The sequence below is a fragment of the Trichechus manatus genome, unplaced genomic scaffold (assembly GCF_000243295.1).
Source record: "Trichechus manatus latirostris isolate Lorelei unplaced genomic scaffold, TriManLat1.0 scaffold00190, whole genome shotgun sequence".
Taxonomy (NCBI): domain Eukaryota; kingdom Metazoa; phylum Chordata; class Mammalia; order Sirenia; family Trichechidae; genus Trichechus; species Trichechus manatus.
The window spans coordinates 428,627-444,878 of record NW_004444126.1 but is presented as its reverse complement, the minus strand read 5'-3'; the positions used below and the strand labels follow the sequence as shown (position 1 = coordinate 444,878).

Genomic DNA, 16,252 nt, shown 5'->3' with positions numbered 1-16,252 from the left:
TGTTGCTTCAGTCTTTGGCCTTATTTGTTCCTCTTATCCCTGACACCAGTGTGCTCAGCCCTGCTTGCTTTATTTCCTCTCCCCAGAACAAAAGGGAAACCCAAATGCCGTGTGTGTGGAGACGAGCAACCTCTCGCGCAGCCGGCAGCAGCGGGTCATCTTGCCAGTCCATTACCCTGGCCGCGTGCACAGGACCAATGCAATCCCAGCCTACCCTACCAGGACGAGCATGGACTCCCACGGGAACCCCGTCACGCTGCTGACCGTGGACCGGCACGGGGAGCAGGGCCTCTATTCACCACAGACCCCAGCCTACATCCGTGGCTACCCACCCCTCCACCTGGACCACACCCTGGCCGCCCACCGCTGTGGCCTAGAGCACCGGGCCTACTCACCAGCCCACCCCTTCCGCAGGCCCAAGTTCAGCGGCCGTAGCTTCTCCAAGGCAGCTTGCTTCTCCCAGTATGAGACCATGTACCAGCACTACTACTTCCAGGGCCTCAGCTACCCAGAGCAGGAGGGGCAGCCCCCACCCAGCCTGACTCCCCGGGGCCCATCCCGTGCCTTCCCGCCGAGCAGCAGTGGCAGTCTGCTTTTTCCCACCGTGGTGCACATGGCCCCGCCCTCTCACCTGGAGAGCGGCAGCACGTCCAGCTTCAGCTGCTACCACGGCCACCGCTCGGTGTGCAGCGGCTACCTGGCCGACTGCCCGGGCAGCGACAGCAGCAGCAGCAGCAGCAGCAGCTCTGGCCAGTGCCACTGCTCCTCCAGCGACTCCATGGTGGACTGCACTGAGGTCAGCAACCAGGGTGTGTATGGGAGCTGCTCCACCTTCCGCAGCTCCCTCAGCAGCGACTATGACCCCTTCATCTACCGCAGCCGGAGCCCCTGTCGCACCAGCGATGCAGGTGGCTCAGGCCGGGGGCCGCCTGTGTGCCTTGAAGGCTCCCCGCCACCTGAGGAGCTCCTGGCAGCGCACGGTCGTGGTGCTGGCCCGGGAGAGCCTTGGCCTGGCCCCACCTCTCCCTCGGGGGACCAGCTGTCCACCTGCAGCCTGGAAATGAACTACAGCAGCAACTCCTCCCTGGAGCACAGGGGGCCCAATAGCTCTACCTCAGAAGTGGGGCTCGAGGCTTCTCCTGGGGCCGCTCTGGACCTCAGGAGGACCTGGAAGGGGGGCCGGGAGGGGCTTACATGTGCCTGCTGCTGCGAGCCCCCGCCCTCTGCACTGGAGCCCAGCGCAGGCGCAGCCGACAGCGGCACCTTGTTCCTGGGCGCCCCCCTCTGTGAGGGCTGTGGCCCTTCAGGGGGCGAGCCACCACCAGGAGGCCCCCAGGGCCTGCATGGCCTTCACCCAGACCATTTGCCCAGGACAGATGGGGTGAAGTATGAGGGCCTGCCCTGCTGCTTCTATGAAGAGAAGCAGGTGGCCCACGGCAGCGGACGGGGCAGCAGCTGCTACACAGAGGACTACTCCGTGAGCGTGCAGTACATGCTCGCCGAGGAGCCCCCGCCCAGCTGCCACCCAGGGGCCCAGGACCTGAGCCAGCGCATCCCCATCATCCCAGAGGATGTAGACTGTGACTCGAGCCTGCCCTCAGACTGCCAAGGGACCCAGGTCTGCAGCCTCTGGAGTGGGACACTAGGCCTGGACACCCCACAGCCCTACCGAGGCCTAGGTATGTCCCAGAAAGGAGAGTGGGCTCTAGGCTGCCCAGTGGGGGCACTGCTGCAGCCGGGCTGCCCTCCGGAGGAGAAGGGTGTGTCCAGAGCCAGCTTCCCCAGTCCCCTCCAGGACACTCAGGCGTCTGATACCATGGCCGCCGAGGCTTCAGGTGAGAGCAGGTGGCAGAGTAGACATTTCCACGGGGCTCTCTCTGCACAGTCATTTTCTAAGTGACTCCATTTGTGCCCCTGGCTGTAAGGACTGTCTGTACTTAATGACTTCCCCATGTACTCTTCTACCCAGCCCTTTCCTGAGGCCAGCTCCATCCAACCCTCTGCTTCCATGATCTCTCCCCTTTGATGCCTCACAAGCTTCTCAACCTGCCATGTCTGATACTGCTCTCAGCGCCCTCTTCCCTTTTTCCAAGTCTCCCCACCTAGATGCTTGGGCCAAAAACCCAGGCACCATCCCTGACCCCGCCCTGCCCCTCGCACTCTGTGGCCTCCAAGTCAGAGCTCCTCCATCTGTCTGCAGAGGACCGCATTTGTTTGTTTATTCCCTAGTCCACCATGGACTGATACTTTTTGTAAAATACAACAAAAAGGAATTGCCAGAAAAATGAAATTTAACAAAAGACATGGAAAGTACAAGTCCAATTCTTTTACTAGATTCAACAGACATTGTCAAATTGCTATAAAGTTTCCAAACGTTTTGTCTCAGTAATAAAGTGTGCATTCTAGCACCTTTGAGTAGCACTGGGGTAAGTTCCACCTCCAAAATAGTTCCCAGACGTAGCTGTTCCTCTGCATGGGCTCAGCCCAGCCCCATTTCCTCTCCCCAGAACGAATGTGGCACTTTCTGACTGGTCTCCTGTTGCTGTCTTGTCTTCTTCACTCCATTCTCCATGTGGGAGCCAGAGTGGTCTTTTTTGAAACATAACTCTATGTCCTTATGCTAGAAAACACTTACAATGACTTGCCATTACGTTTAGCGTTTTTAAAGCCCAAATCTGTACCCATGTCTGTGGTCTGGCCCATCTGTCCTTCCAACCGCCTCTTGTTTCTCTACTTTAACCCCCTTGGCTTCTGTCCTATTCCTCCAGCATGCCAGTCTGCAGACCTTCTCCCCGACTCAGTCCTTCAGATCTCAGCTGAGGTAACTCCCTCACCTCCCTCTGAGGTCACTCCGCATCCTGTTTACTTCCTGGGTTATCAGAATCTGAAAGTACTTTGTTTCCCTTGTGATCTGTAAACTGTGACAGTGTCTTCTCCACTGCTCCTCCCATTGCCTGACACACTTGGTTGATACTCTTTGGTGCATTGTGTTTCCATGCTACCCAATGGCTTCCAGAAGGCTCTGCTCTGCTCATCCAGATAAGGGAAGTCACCTCTCCGGGAGGCACCTGTGCTCTTAACGCAGAATGAACCCTTCTCAGAAAAGGAGCTCTGCTTCTGCCCTGTGTTGTATACAGCCCAGTGTTTCGAGCTGTCACTCACTGAGAGAGCCTATCACAGGCCAGGGACTTGCCATCTGGGAGGAGGGAACAGGAGCTGGCTGAAACCCACAGGTGCCGGCTCCCTCTCCTGATGATTGTTCTCTCTCTCTCCCAGGATCAGGATCCTGCCCAGCAGACACCAGCGGCACAGGAGCCTGAGCTGAGAAAGAACTCATCTAGAAATGGGGAATTGTGCAGAGACTTCAAATTCTGATTTCCTTTTTTTTAAAAAAAAAAAAAAAAAAAAAATATTTTTTAGCTTTGACAAACACACAAAAGTGGTAATAGAGCCCTCCTTCTCAACCCGAAATGTGAGCCACCTGTGGCAAAACCACCCCCACCCCATTAACAAATCAACAGACAAAATTCTGAGTCCTTTGCCTCTTTTGATAACACGTTATTTTTCTGTTTTGTAAAGTGTGTGTGCTTGGGGTTCCAAGGTGTGTGGGATTGAATTCTCTGCTTTGTTTTTATTTTTGTTTTTAATATTATATGTAAATGTAAAAAGTTATTTAAAGAACCCTAATCGCCAACTTTTGCTGAAAAAAAAAAAAAAAAATCACTGCTGCATTAAATGAACCACATCATGTGTAGATACTGTTGTCTCCCCAGAGGGAGCTCAGGCCTTTGAAAAGCTCAGGGCTACACCTGCCTTAGAAAATGAACCAGAAACTTGAAGTTAAGCTAGTTGATATGGGTACAAACTCTGAGGAACAATGCAATGCTGCCTCTTTCTCGCGGCAGATCCCACTGTACAAAAGTTCAGGTCTTCTCAGAAGCCATGTCCCTGCAGCCTGCACCTTTAGGCTGCCAGCAGCAACAGCTAGGATGAGAGTGGAAGATCCGCGACCCCAGCTCCCATCCGTGGAGCTAGAGTCGATAGTTCTGAGGGGAACCAGGACAGCTGCAAGCCTTGGGGTGATGGGTAGCTCCGCCCACTCCCCTCAGTTTGCCCGCTTGGGCCATCCCCGGAGTAAAGCGACAGAATCCACAGTCAGGATCTGGGTCAGGGACCAGGTCACAGTAAGGGCAGTGGGCGTGGGGTCCTCTGTCTGAAGTCACTGACCCCAGGGCCTGATGGAAGAGGAGCATAACTTTGTAATCCTTTGTAAGAATATGTTGGGCTTCCAGCTACTGGCTGCAGAAATGATTCGCTAGGCCGTGTAGGGGCAAACACCCAGGGGGAGTGTAGTTTTGTGGCCTTGGTATCCGAAGGGGCGTGGGGGTGCTCTCCACAAACTCTGCATGTACTTGGCACGTGCTCTGTGTAGAGAAGGGGTTGCCTGGCTCTGGGACGCACACGCTGGGGCGAGCCTGTGTGCGCATGCGTCTGTGGGGGCACAGCCATGCCCCTCAGCTGCTGCTTTCTGGGCGCATGCGCCAGGACCCCGAGGGGTCTGCACTGAGCTGAGCTCCGTGTGGATGGTACGGTTCCCATCCTGTTTCCCACGGAAGCGCTGCTTCAGGGTGATTTAGCCGTCTGCATCATGGTTGAAATCCTCATCTCGCCTGGAAATGTCTACTATTCTGTCTACTTAATGCACTATTATGTATTGATTCTCCACGAGACAGAGAAAGAGACTATCAGATAGTTTTGACCCAAAGGGTGGGTTTTTGTATATTTTTCCAGCATTTTTCTAAGGGGGAGGGAGAGTTTAAAAACCCAAACAGGTGGTTTTTGTTTTTGTTTTTTGGGGGGTGGTTTAAAAGACGTTTCCATTTTTAAAGGGAGAGAGAATCTATTTAAAGCTATTTCAGATCAGGGATTGTTATCCTTTTTTGTCCCATGTATTCTTTGTTCTTTTAAAAAAAAAAGTTTTTAGAAAAAACTAATCACATTAGCCCTTAGATTCACGAACTCTTCTGGTCACTTCTGTGTATTTATTCATTCAATGGGGATTTGTTGGCATCTGAAAGAGTTTGGCCCATTTGGCCTAAGCTCATATGCAGAATGGGAATGAAGCAACCTGGCCCCATGGATGGGGAGACAGGAACCACCCTGGGTTGCCAGGTGACTGTGACATCCCTCTCCAGTCAGGCTCATATGAAGTCAATACCTGTGTAGCCAGACAAGGACACCTTGAATGAAAATCTCACCGTATAGGAATCCTTTTTTTCTTAAAAACCCCAGCTTGTGATGAGGGATTTTACTTAATTCTATCTAGCCAGGATTTGATAGTAAAAAATTGCAGCATCCAATAATTGAGCCATTTGCCATATAGAAACTGGCTGTGGTGAGATTCGGCCCCCAGCCTCAGTGGCCCAGTCCCCTGGGGGCACCTCCCTCTGGGCTGTGCCCAGCACACCTGTTGGCGAGGGTGTGAGAAGCCCTAAGTTGTTGACATGTGATCCAGCCGCCTTTATATCTCAGGCCAGAAGTAGCAGCTGCCGAGGACAACAGCTTGCATTACGTGGTTTTAGGGAAGGGATATGGCTTTTAACATGAACTGCAAAAAGCAGCTTCTCATGGTTGAGAATTTTTTTTGTTTGTGCTTTTTTTTTTTTTTAACAGCTTGCATTACGTGGTTTTAGGGAAGGGGTATGGCTTTTACATGAACTGCAAAAAGCAGCTTCTCATGGTTGAGAATTTTTTTTGTTTGTGGTTTTGTTTTTTGGGTTTTTTTGTTTTTAATGCATTTGAGTGAATATTATCTTCCTTGTCTGAAAGCGTACCCCCAAAGTGACTTTCTTTAGCCCTGGCTGGAAACCACTCCTCAGTAGCCTTAAGCAGTAAGTAGAGAATGTGGCTTCAACCAGGCGTATTAAAATAAATGTGCCCAGTTTTTCATTTGACAGGGAAAACTGCAGATAGCAAAAGCAGCATGTTTCATTTTTGTCGTTTATGAAATGGTAGCAACAAGAAAAAATGAAATTTTAAAACTTTATCAGCAGTTGACTTTTAAATTTGTATCGGCTTGTCAGACAGGGAGGTGACCAGAATATAATAACCAGCTGTATTATTGCCTCACCTTTTAAATCAAAATAAATGTCTTCTTCAAAATTGTAAGACTCCAATAGCTACGACAACTTTGGGGCAGTTACAGTGAAATCTGTGAGAGCCAGAACTCGACAGGACTGCCTTGTTTTTCTGGGTCTTGCAAGTTTTCTGCCTTTGATAGGGTGCAGTCGTACCATTTTCTGTCGCTCTCTATTAGTGGAAAATATTTTGAATTTTCCTTCTCTCACAGGTTTCCACCTTACACGGGTTCCGGCTTTCACAGGTTTTAGTGTACAGAGCTGTGGAAACCGGAAGCACCGTATTTTCCACTGAGAACCCCCATCGCCCAGGCTGAGGTGTGGCTGTTGGACGTGGCTAAGCCCTGTAGGACTGCCATGTAAACTGAAGAACCAGATAGAAATGGATATTTGGGTGTTCTGACTAACGAGGTACCTCTTTGTAGACACAGCTCCAGTGAGCTGGCTTGAACTCTCAGTTCCTTCCCCTTCTCCAACCCAAGCCCTTTTATAAAGCTCTGTCTGCTGCCTCACAGCTTAGTCCCTTCCTTATGTGCTGCTAGTCTCTGTTCCAAGTTCATGCAGGACTAATGCTTTTAAAATGAGGTCTAAAAAAGAATTCTACTCGAGAGTATTACTTTTAAAACAACTGCCTTTTTCTATTCTTTATATAACCGCTTTCTGTTGTGTTGGTCTAACAAGGCACTATTTGAAAAGTTTGTTTTTTGTTTTTTTAATTTCTCCCATAGCACTTAAAAGATATTTTGTAAAGACTTTGCTGTAAAGCTTTTGTAATAAAATGGTCTAAGGGCTCTTTCTCCAACATTACCATTTTTTAAAAAATGTTTTAAAGGCTAGAAAACAACTTATGTATATTCTGTATATGTATAGCAGCACATTTCATTTATGGAAATATGTTCTCAGAATATTTATTTACTAATATATTTATCTTAAGCCATGTCTTATGTTCAGAGTGTGGCATTGTTGGAATAATCATTGAAAATGACTAACATGAGGCCCTGTAAATACATGATAATTGCACACAGATTTTACATGTTTGCCGACCAAAAATGATTTAAAACAAGTTGTAGTCTTCTATGGTTTTGTAACAAATTGTACAAATGACTGTAAAAAAAAAAAAAATACAATTTTATCAAGTACGTGTTATACGTTGTCATTGCTCTGTTTGGTTAAGGTCTACCAGTACTCTGCGAAGAAGCAGAGGTTTGCATGGGGGCAGTGCCTTACTTTAACTTCAACTTGCCCACAGAAACATCAATAAAATTTCCTCTCAGGTTATTAAGGGAATGTAAGCTGGTGTCTCAGGAGAGAAGCCACTAGAGAGTAGGGAGGGTTTATCTTCTTGAGGTGGCAGTAGGCTTTCTGCTCAACACTGTGAAAGAAATGAAAGAAAGTGGTAGTTGATGATTAAGAAGAGCCTTGCAGTCCACATTTTTTTTAAAAAGGAAATTGCATCCTCCCCCCCCAAAAAAAATATGTGTTGGAATCCTAACCCCTATACCTGTGGTGTCATCCCATTTGGGAATAGGGTTTTCTTTGTTATGTTAATGAAGTCATGTCATTTGTAGCTTGTATCCTAAACCTTTTCACTTCTGAGTGACATAAAGAGCAGCATAGACACCGAAACAAGCAAGAACAAAAAAGTGGGGAAGATAGATGCCAGGTGGAGGTTGCCAAGGAACCGAGGAACGCCGGGCTAGAGAAACTGAAAGATCTTCCATCAGAGCAGACAAAAGGGAAAGCCTTCCCCTAGAGCCAGTGCCCCCGAATTTGGACCTCTAGCCTCCTGAACTGTGAGAAAATAAATTTCTGTTCTTTAAAGCCACCCTACTTATGGTGTTTGTTATAGCAGCACTAAGAAACTGAGGAAACTAAGGAAAGTAGGTTAGACATAAACCATCAGCTTTATCTGCCAGGACTTTTCCTACTTGGAAGGTTTGAGAGGCCCTCAAACATCTGTAGGAAACGGGCAGTGTCTAAAGCCTCAAGCAACTAGCCCTAGAAATAACATCATGAGAGAGGAGAGGGGCCCTCAGTCTTGTGGAAATCCCTAACCCATTTGTCTTGTTTCCCTGGGAGAGTAGCTACTAACTTGTAAAGCACTCTGAAATCACATGGAAGGTGCAAAGTGGTGTTTATTTTTCAGACATCTAGCAGAGAATATCCTAGTTTCACGAGTTCCTGTTCCTATTTCTCACTCTTTAACTTGGGCCATTTCTTTGGCACAGGCTCCTCGCTGACATGGGGCTGCTTTCTGCCCAGCAACTGGTCCTTCTGAGCACCTTCAGTGATGGCGGCCGGACCGCACAGGGCCTCCCAGAGCTTCTGTTTAATGGCCTTGCCCAGCTCCAAGCTGTACCTCTTCGGGGTCCCTGAGGGATTCCATAGCATTGGCTCAACCACAGCATGGTACAGAGCCTGGTAACCCTCTGTGGGGAGGCCATGGATGGTGAGTGTGTCCTCTGACAACTGCTGTCTCTTTCTGGCTTCAAGAAGCAACGCCTGGTCCTTCCAGGCTGCTGTCCCACTGTCCCAGGGTAGCACTTGGGTGGCAGCCACATGTTCGGCATATCTTTCCTCAAGATCTTGGCGGACAGTTACTTTTTTCTCCTTTGAACTTTCTTTACTCTAGCCAGGAAGAAAGAAGAGAAGTCAAAGCTAAAACTCAAGAAGGCTGCTCAGAATAATTATCTAGGATTTGTGTCCCAGAGTCTTGGTTACAGCAACAACCAACATTTGTCTAGCGTGTTCTATCTTACTGAGTGCCTTCGTGTACACCATGGCATGTGTTCCCTGTAACCCTGTAAGGTCAACAGGACAGCTTTAAAGGCAGGGAAACTGAACGTGGTTTGCCCAAGGCCACACAGCTAAAAGGTTAATAAGCACAGCTGTCGTGCCATGCATGATCCAAAGCATTTACTCTGTTCAAAAGCCCTTTGCATGTAGTCACTCATTTAATCCTTATAAAGCCCTGTGAGGGCAGGGCCATTATTCCCCATTTTATAGATGACAAAATCAAGGCACAAAATTAAGAGGTTAAACCCAAGGTCATCCTCAGTTATTGTCAGGGCTGAGATTTGGACCTCTGCTGGCCTCCATGGAATGATGGAGCTGGACTCAGAGCAGACCTCCGGACACCAATCTTCCATAGGGAAGTTCACAGAATTGTGGCTCACATCTGGCTCTGTGTGTGTGTGTGTGTGTGTGTGTGTGTGTCTGCACGCACACACACACCCTAACTATACCCCAGCCTTTAACTTTCTTTCCCATCCTTATCCTGTTTTCCCTTCACTCCAAGTTCTTTTGGTCTGTGCTTATGAAACCCCCTTGTCCTTTTGTAGAAGTAAACCCAAATCTGGTGCTTTCTCCACCACATCATGCTGGGCCACCCAACCCTCCCCATTCTGTCTTTAATTTCAAGATTCCCTTTTCTTGGTATAAATCTCAAGCATTTGTCTTTAAGTGTCCTCTAGCTTTACCTTTTTCTTCTCCCCAGCCCACCCCATTTTCTCCACCACTAGCCAGCATCTACCTCGCTGATGCTTCCTGTGGGCGTCTTGCACCTAGGTGAGCCCAGCTGCCCCGCTGGCAGCTTGCTCTTGGAACTGATAGAGTTTCTGATCCTGCGCCGCTGGGCAGCTTTCATTGCTGAGTTGTCCTTGGGCTTTAATCTCTTCGAGGGTTTTGCTTCTTCAAACTTGCGTGGCATAGGGCAGCGTTTATCCTTCAGTTGTCGCCTGAGTACAAGCTTCACCAGGGAGAATGAACTGGCAATTAATGGATTCTTTACAACTTCCCAAGAAGTGGTGGTTCCTGGTGTGGGGGCACTGGCATTCTGCCTTGCACACTTTCTGGCCGTCCATATGTTGGTGAGAGCTGGTGAGTCCACATAGCAGTCCTGAAGCCTCGTGTTCAACAAAATGGACTGTCGGAGTCCATAGGTGGGGATGCTGAGGTCTCGTCTCACATATATTGGATGCTAGAATTACAAGGGGGGAAAAAAAGCAGTAAAAAAGACCAGTTCTTAAGCACAGACTAGAAGGCCTACTTTGGAGGCAAAGTATTAACATCCACATAGCTCTTAGAAATCTTGCTACACATCTTCTCTCCTCCTCACCCAAACCTTTTGTACCAAGTAGGGACAAGACAGTAACTTCACAAGGTCACAGCCATAGCCAGGCTCTTGGAGGACATAGCATACAGGCAGGAAGTGGGGGTCAGAGAGCATTGTAAGGAAGGAATCGAAAGCGATCTCTGTCTGCTAGAATGATGAGGGAATCAGTGGCAGGAATCAGAGACAGGGTCACTCAAGGCTCCTGTAAGAGTTGCATTCAATCCTCAATCACGCCACAACCCAGAAATCACAGTGGATACAGTCCTGCCAAACCCTTTCTAACCAGACAGCCATGAACCAAGAAAAGCTGCTAAACGGAAATACACTCTGGGGTCCATAAAGGCAAAAGCACAAGGTAAATGATACTGGCCTCCATTTCCTGGGACCAGCCAAGAACAAGAGAACAAATTTCAATAGATAAGAATCACACACTTAAAGAGACCTGACTTTCTAAGAAATGCCATCTATAAAAATTAAAATCACCTTACCATATGTCGGTTGCCTTAAATTTTATTTTAGCTAGCTTAGTAGGGGGAAGAAATATGTATTTTCTTTTTCCTTTTTTCTCTTTTGTTTTTTATTTTTTGTTTTTTTTTTTTTGGTTTTTTTTTTAATATATATTTCTAGTCACCTATCTTTCTCTGCCTAGTCACGTATGGGCAAATTGCAGTTTGTTTAGATTTTGGCTCACATGCAGGCAGTTTTCAACCATTATCTCTAGTATTTGTGATGTCACTTTGGTTTGTGATGTGGGTGTGGGTGGGTGTTACATCATCAGATTTTATAGTTAAATTATGTTGGCAGGAGTTCTACTTTGCTGTGCTTATCACCTCAGGAGCTTCTGAAGTCCTCATTTCCTATCTCAAAATAGGTGGATTTTGAAGATTCAAACGTTCTTAGGAAGGAGCCCTGGTGGCGCAAATGGTTAAGCACTCATCTGCTAACTGAAAGGTCAGCAGTTCAAACCTACCGCTGCTTCATAGCCTGGTGATCTGCCACCATAAAGGTTTACAGCCTAGGAAACCCTGTGGGCCAGTTCTACTCTGTCCTTATAGGGTCGCTATGGGTCTAAATTGACTTGACAGCACACCACAACGTTCTTAGGAAGCATGCTGTGCATGGAAATGTAAGTCAAATGATGCAGGCCAGCTTTGTGGATACAGGTAGTGTGGGATGCATCCTTACATGTGCAAAAGTGCCCTTCTCGACATACATAAAGAAGGTACTGTTAAATTCTCAGAAGAGCTGCCAAGGTTAGGGACCAGAAGTGAAAGAACACGTTCCTGCAGCCCTGGACGCCTCTCCCTGCGTGTCTCTCCCCAAGAGACTACATGGTTTCTGGAATGTGGTCTTATTTTACATCCTATGGCAAATGCAGTAATTAGAGCTGTTCACAGTGTCAAGAGCTTGAAACAAGAACAAAGACGTCTCTTCCTGGGAACTCTTGGGCAATGCCTTGCTTCTTATCAGGTGCTTGTCCTGTTAGTGGTTTGGATTTTTCATATACAAAATGCCAAAGGAGGTTCTCTCCTGAGGGAGAGGAGATCGAAATGATGGAAAAACCGAGTCTGATTCTGGCAGGAGCTCCTGGAATCGCATGTGTTGCCTGCTGGAATGTTTGAGTGTTGTCCCTGGAGTGAATCAAAGCCGGCAGGCAGACCGCACCGCGGGCCGTGGTGGCACCACCTCCAGGCCCGACGGCTGCTGGACCCACAGACGCTTCGGAGGACAATGGGGCCCATTCAGTGGTGAGCCCTGGCCTCACCTCCCAAGAGGTGGGTCAGCTTTAGAGCAGGGTAGTGGAAAGGATTTGCCTTTGGGAAGGGTTTCAGAATGTCTGTAGACTGACCAGGCAGGCAGCCTTTCAAAGCCAGCAAATCCTGGAGAGTTGGCACCAGGCTCTTGGCCTACCTGGGAATTATCTGCCTTCACTCTGCATTGAAGGGACAGAAGGGAAACAGCAAGAAAAGCATAATAGGGGTAGTCCTTCTGCTTTCTCTCCTTCCCCCATCTTGAGCTTTGCTTTCCCACACCTCCTCTTTCCAGACACTCATCACTTGTGTTTACTTTCCTAGGCCTTTTACTCACTGACCAAGTGACACCCTCTGGCTCTGAAGATCACTTTGAATCTTCTTCTAGCCCAGGGCTGTTCGCCTGGAAAGCAACTGGTACATACTCTTCATATCCAATTGAATTCTGCTTTCTCTTCCTTCAGTGCAACTCACTTAAACTAACTGTGCCCCAATGAGTAGCCCTCACCTTTCTTAGAACTCACCCCCTGAGCCCAGCAGGGTACCTTGGCTTGTGCTCTCTCTCCTACATCAATAAAATTAGTGAAAATTTATTGAATCCTTACTGTAGGCCAGGCACTAGTCTAGGCACTTTACAAGCATCATCTCATGAAATGCTATCAACAGTCCTGTAAATTTGGGTACTGCTGCCATCCCTACTTTACAGGTGAAGAAACTGAGGCACAGATTGCTCAAGAACCATGTCCCAGGTCTCACAGCTAATAACCAGGAAAGGCTGGATTCTACCAAGGTCTACACCATCCTTGCTCTTAACCACTCTGTTAGCCATCACCGTGATGCTCTGTCTCTTATCTGGTGGCCCAACCAAATATCACATATGGAACCAACTCTAGTCCTATCCTTGTCATGAGACTGTCTCTGAGCTCAGGAATTGTTCTGCCCAGATCCATCATTCAATGGGCAAGTTAATTCATTTCTCTGAACCTTAATTTCCTCATCTGTGAAACGTGCACAGTAGTAGTGTTTCTCCCAGGTTTATGATGAGGATGAAATGGGACAATGTACATGAAGCACTTGGCATGGCTCCTGGCATATAGTAAGTGCTCAGTAAATAATTATTAACACTATTAATACTGTGGCCAATTCATTCATCTGGACCTTTCTTGAGGCCCTGTTGCACATGGTCTGAGTGATATAACCTAACAGTTGATTAGACCTTCATTTCAAGTCCTACATGTGCATCCATTTGTTTTATGAGGCCAAACAGCGAGCTTCTTGAAGGTGGGAAATGATTCTGATTTGACTTGGGTATCATGGCATCGCTTTTCTCATGCTACATCTTCTGTAAATATTTGTCAGCTCAATCCACCTCACTGAAGTAGTGTGTTTACAGAAGCTGTGTTTCCCCTGGCTATGGGAGTTACCCAGAATAGTCCATGCTTCATTAGATGAAAAGGGAAGTGGGTACCTGAAGATATCCTAAGGAAAGTGGCTAGTCTTTAGCAGAGATTGTTCCATTGAAGGTTGTTCAGAATTATAAAGTCAAGATGGAAAGAATCTATTTGGTCCAGGGTCCTGAAACCATGGCAAGAAGTTCCATTGTTGGTGCCAACAATTGATCTAGAGAACTTGAAATTGAGGCAGGAAGGTTTCCATGTTGCTAAAAGTCGTGATCCTCAGCTTGATTCTCCCATGAAGCTTTTTTAAACTCTGAGCTCAGTCTAAATAATCTTTATTTCCCACCCATCATTTTGAGCTGTGCTTCCTGACATATCTAAACCGCCGCTTCTATTTGGAAACACATCTGCCCTTCTTTGATGCTTAGCCAAGCTCTTCTCACTGTATTTTTAGCTCCTGTAATCATTCTTTTCTTTTTTTTGTTCCCTGTACTATTACCTTTCTTCTCTTCAGTTTCTCTTAGCTCCTATTCTCTTTCTGGAGGATCAGCTAATGAAGAAGAAGTTAGGGAAGAAGAGAAAAACTTTGGATGAGAGACAATTTGAGCAGATTGCTGAACCATGATGCAAGTTCCAAGGAACCAATGATTTAGACCATGTGTACTGAATGTGCACCTGTCACAGGCCAAGTGCGTGAAATAATGGTGCTCTGCCTGCACTCCCAACCCTTCTCACCGGACTTTTGGTGTGGATGACTCCCACTTCCTCATTTCCAACCCATCCCATCTCTGGGTTCTCAGACATGGCCACCTGGGTGCCCCATCAAACCAAAGAAAACCAACTCCACTGCCATCAAGTCAATTCTGACTCATGGCGACCCCATGTGTTACAGAGTAGAACTGTTCCATAGGGTTTTCTTGGTTTTAACGTTTACAGAAGCAGATCACCAGACTTTTCCTCTGCAGTGCTGCTGTGTGGGTTCAAACTGCCAACCTTTAGGTTAGTAGTTGAACACAGACCTTTTGCAACACCCAGGGACCTTTTGGATGACCTGCAGACACCTCTAACTCACTATGTTCAAGACCAAGTGCTTTCTCTCTTCTCACCCCATCAGAAGAAGTAAACTGCTTCTTCTCTTCAATTTTCCATCACCAGTTGCCTAAGCCAGAAACCTGAGAGACAGGATCAGTAAGCAGTGCTGTGCCAGGTCATAACCGAAGGTTAAGAAAAAGGAAAAATCAGTAATACAAAACATGTCTTTACCGGACTATGGGACATAAAATGATACTCGTGAAGAGAGTGCTTCTTAGCTCAAGTAGATACATGAGACTAAATGGGCAGCTTCTGTCGGGAGGTGAGTTGAGAAGGCAGAGAGGGTCAGGAGCTGGTTGAATGGACACAGGAAATCCGGGGTGGAAAGGAGGAGTGTGCTGTCACAGAATAGGGAGAGCAACTAGGGTCACATAACAATGTATGTATAGATTTTTGTATGAGAGACTAACTGGAATTGTAAACTTTCACTTAAAGCACAACAATGAAAAAAAAAAAACTAAAAAAAAAGCCTGTCTTTATTTAAAATTTTGATATTTTGTTCATCATGGATTTTTTTGCATTCAGTTAGATTTTTTCATTGACTTAAAATTCACATAACATTAACCATTTTGAGTATACAACTCAGTGGCATTTCTTTCATTCACAATGTTGTGCAATCATCACTTCTATCTAGTTCCAGATCATTTTCGTCACCCTAAAGGAAACACTGTACCCATTAACCAGTCACTCCCCATTTCTCCCTTCCCTCCAACTCCTGGCAACCACTTAATCTGCTTTCCGTCTCTATGGATTTGCCTATTCTGGATATTTCATATGAATGGAATCATAAGATACGTGATCCTTTTCTGTCAGGCTTCTTTCACTTAGCATAATATTTTCAAGGTTCATCCTCATTGTAGCATGTATCAGTACTTCATTCCTTTTTATGGCTGAATAAATATTCCATTGTATGTGATACCACATGTTGTTTTTTGGACATGTTGTCCATTCATCAGTTGATGGACAATTGGGTTGTTCCTACCTTTTGGCTACTGTGTATAAGTGCCACTGAGAACAGTTAGATTTTTAAGATACTGCGTTAAAATATTATTTATCTTGATTACCGAGTTTTTTTTTAAGGAGTCCTTGAGTGGTGCAATTGTTAAGCTCATGGCTACTGGCTGAACGGTTGGCAGTTTGAACCCACCCAGAGGTGCCTTGGAACACAGGCCTAATGATCTGCATCTGAAAGGTTACACCCTTGAAAACACTATGGAGCAGTTCTACTCTGTACACATGGGATCACCATGAGTCAAAATCAACTCAATGGCAACTAACAACAACTACTGAGATTTTTGGCACTCCCTTAAATTGTGCCCGAGACAAGTACCTCACTCGATTCACCCTAGTCCTGGCCCTGGATGGCTCAGCAAGCATTTGTTGACAGAAGCCTATAAGACAAGGAGCAATTTAGCATGACGCTTAAGAGTGTAGGTCTGGAGTCTCATTGCTTGGGTTCAAAGCCCAGCTCCACCACTGTGTGATCTTTGGGCAAGTGACTTAGCCTGTCTGTGCAAGCTGGATGGTAAGAGTGCCTCCCTTATAGCCTGCAGGGAGAATCACATGAAATGTGACAACAAATACTATGCACCTGCCTAGTGCTTAGTAAAGTCCTCTGTAAACGTTTGCCATTGTTGTTATTAAAATCAGACTCCTCATCCAGTGCTCTCTTCACAACACTGTCCTTGAAGCAAAAAACATTCCAGCTACAGTGACCCAAACTCCACCAGCTTGGGTCTCCCAGCTTCTCAGCAAATCCTG

General features: G+C 46.9%; 2 protein-coding genes across 3 annotated transcripts in view; one reads left to right on the top strand and one right to left on the bottom strand.

Moving 5' to 3' along the window:
• The window catches only part of ZNRF3 (zinc and ring finger 3), a 68,670-nt gene extending 65,139 nt beyond the window's left edge, over positions 1–3,531 (top strand). The window contains exons 7-8 of one of the 2 annotated variants that reach the window (XM_004387616.3): positions 87–1,835; positions 3,277–3,531. In XM_004387616.3, the coding sequence (XP_004387673.1) occupies positions 87–1,835; positions 3,277–3,320 (1,793 nt within the window). In that variant the 3' untranslated portion in view covers positions 3,321–3,531. Of the gene's footprint in view, positions 1–86; positions 1,950–3,276 lie in introns of those variants that run through there. The other variant, XM_023741776.1, reaches the window with a different exon arrangement.
• A 4,726-nt stretch (positions 3,532–8,257) lies between these two features.
• CUNH22orf31 (chromosome unknown C22orf31 homolog) lies at positions 8,258–10,791 on the bottom strand. Its single transcript, XM_004387615.1, has 3 exons — positions 10,740–10,791; positions 9,670–10,116; positions 8,258–8,765 (listed from the first exon to the last, which is right to left on the bottom strand). Exons 1-3 carry the CDS (start codon positions 10,740–10,742, stop codon positions 8,325–8,327), a joined length of 891 nt encoding a protein of 296 aa, XP_004387672.1. The 5' UTR covers positions 10,743–10,791; the 3' UTR covers positions 8,258–8,324.
• Between the last annotated feature and the right edge of the window lie 5,461 nt (positions 10,792–16,252).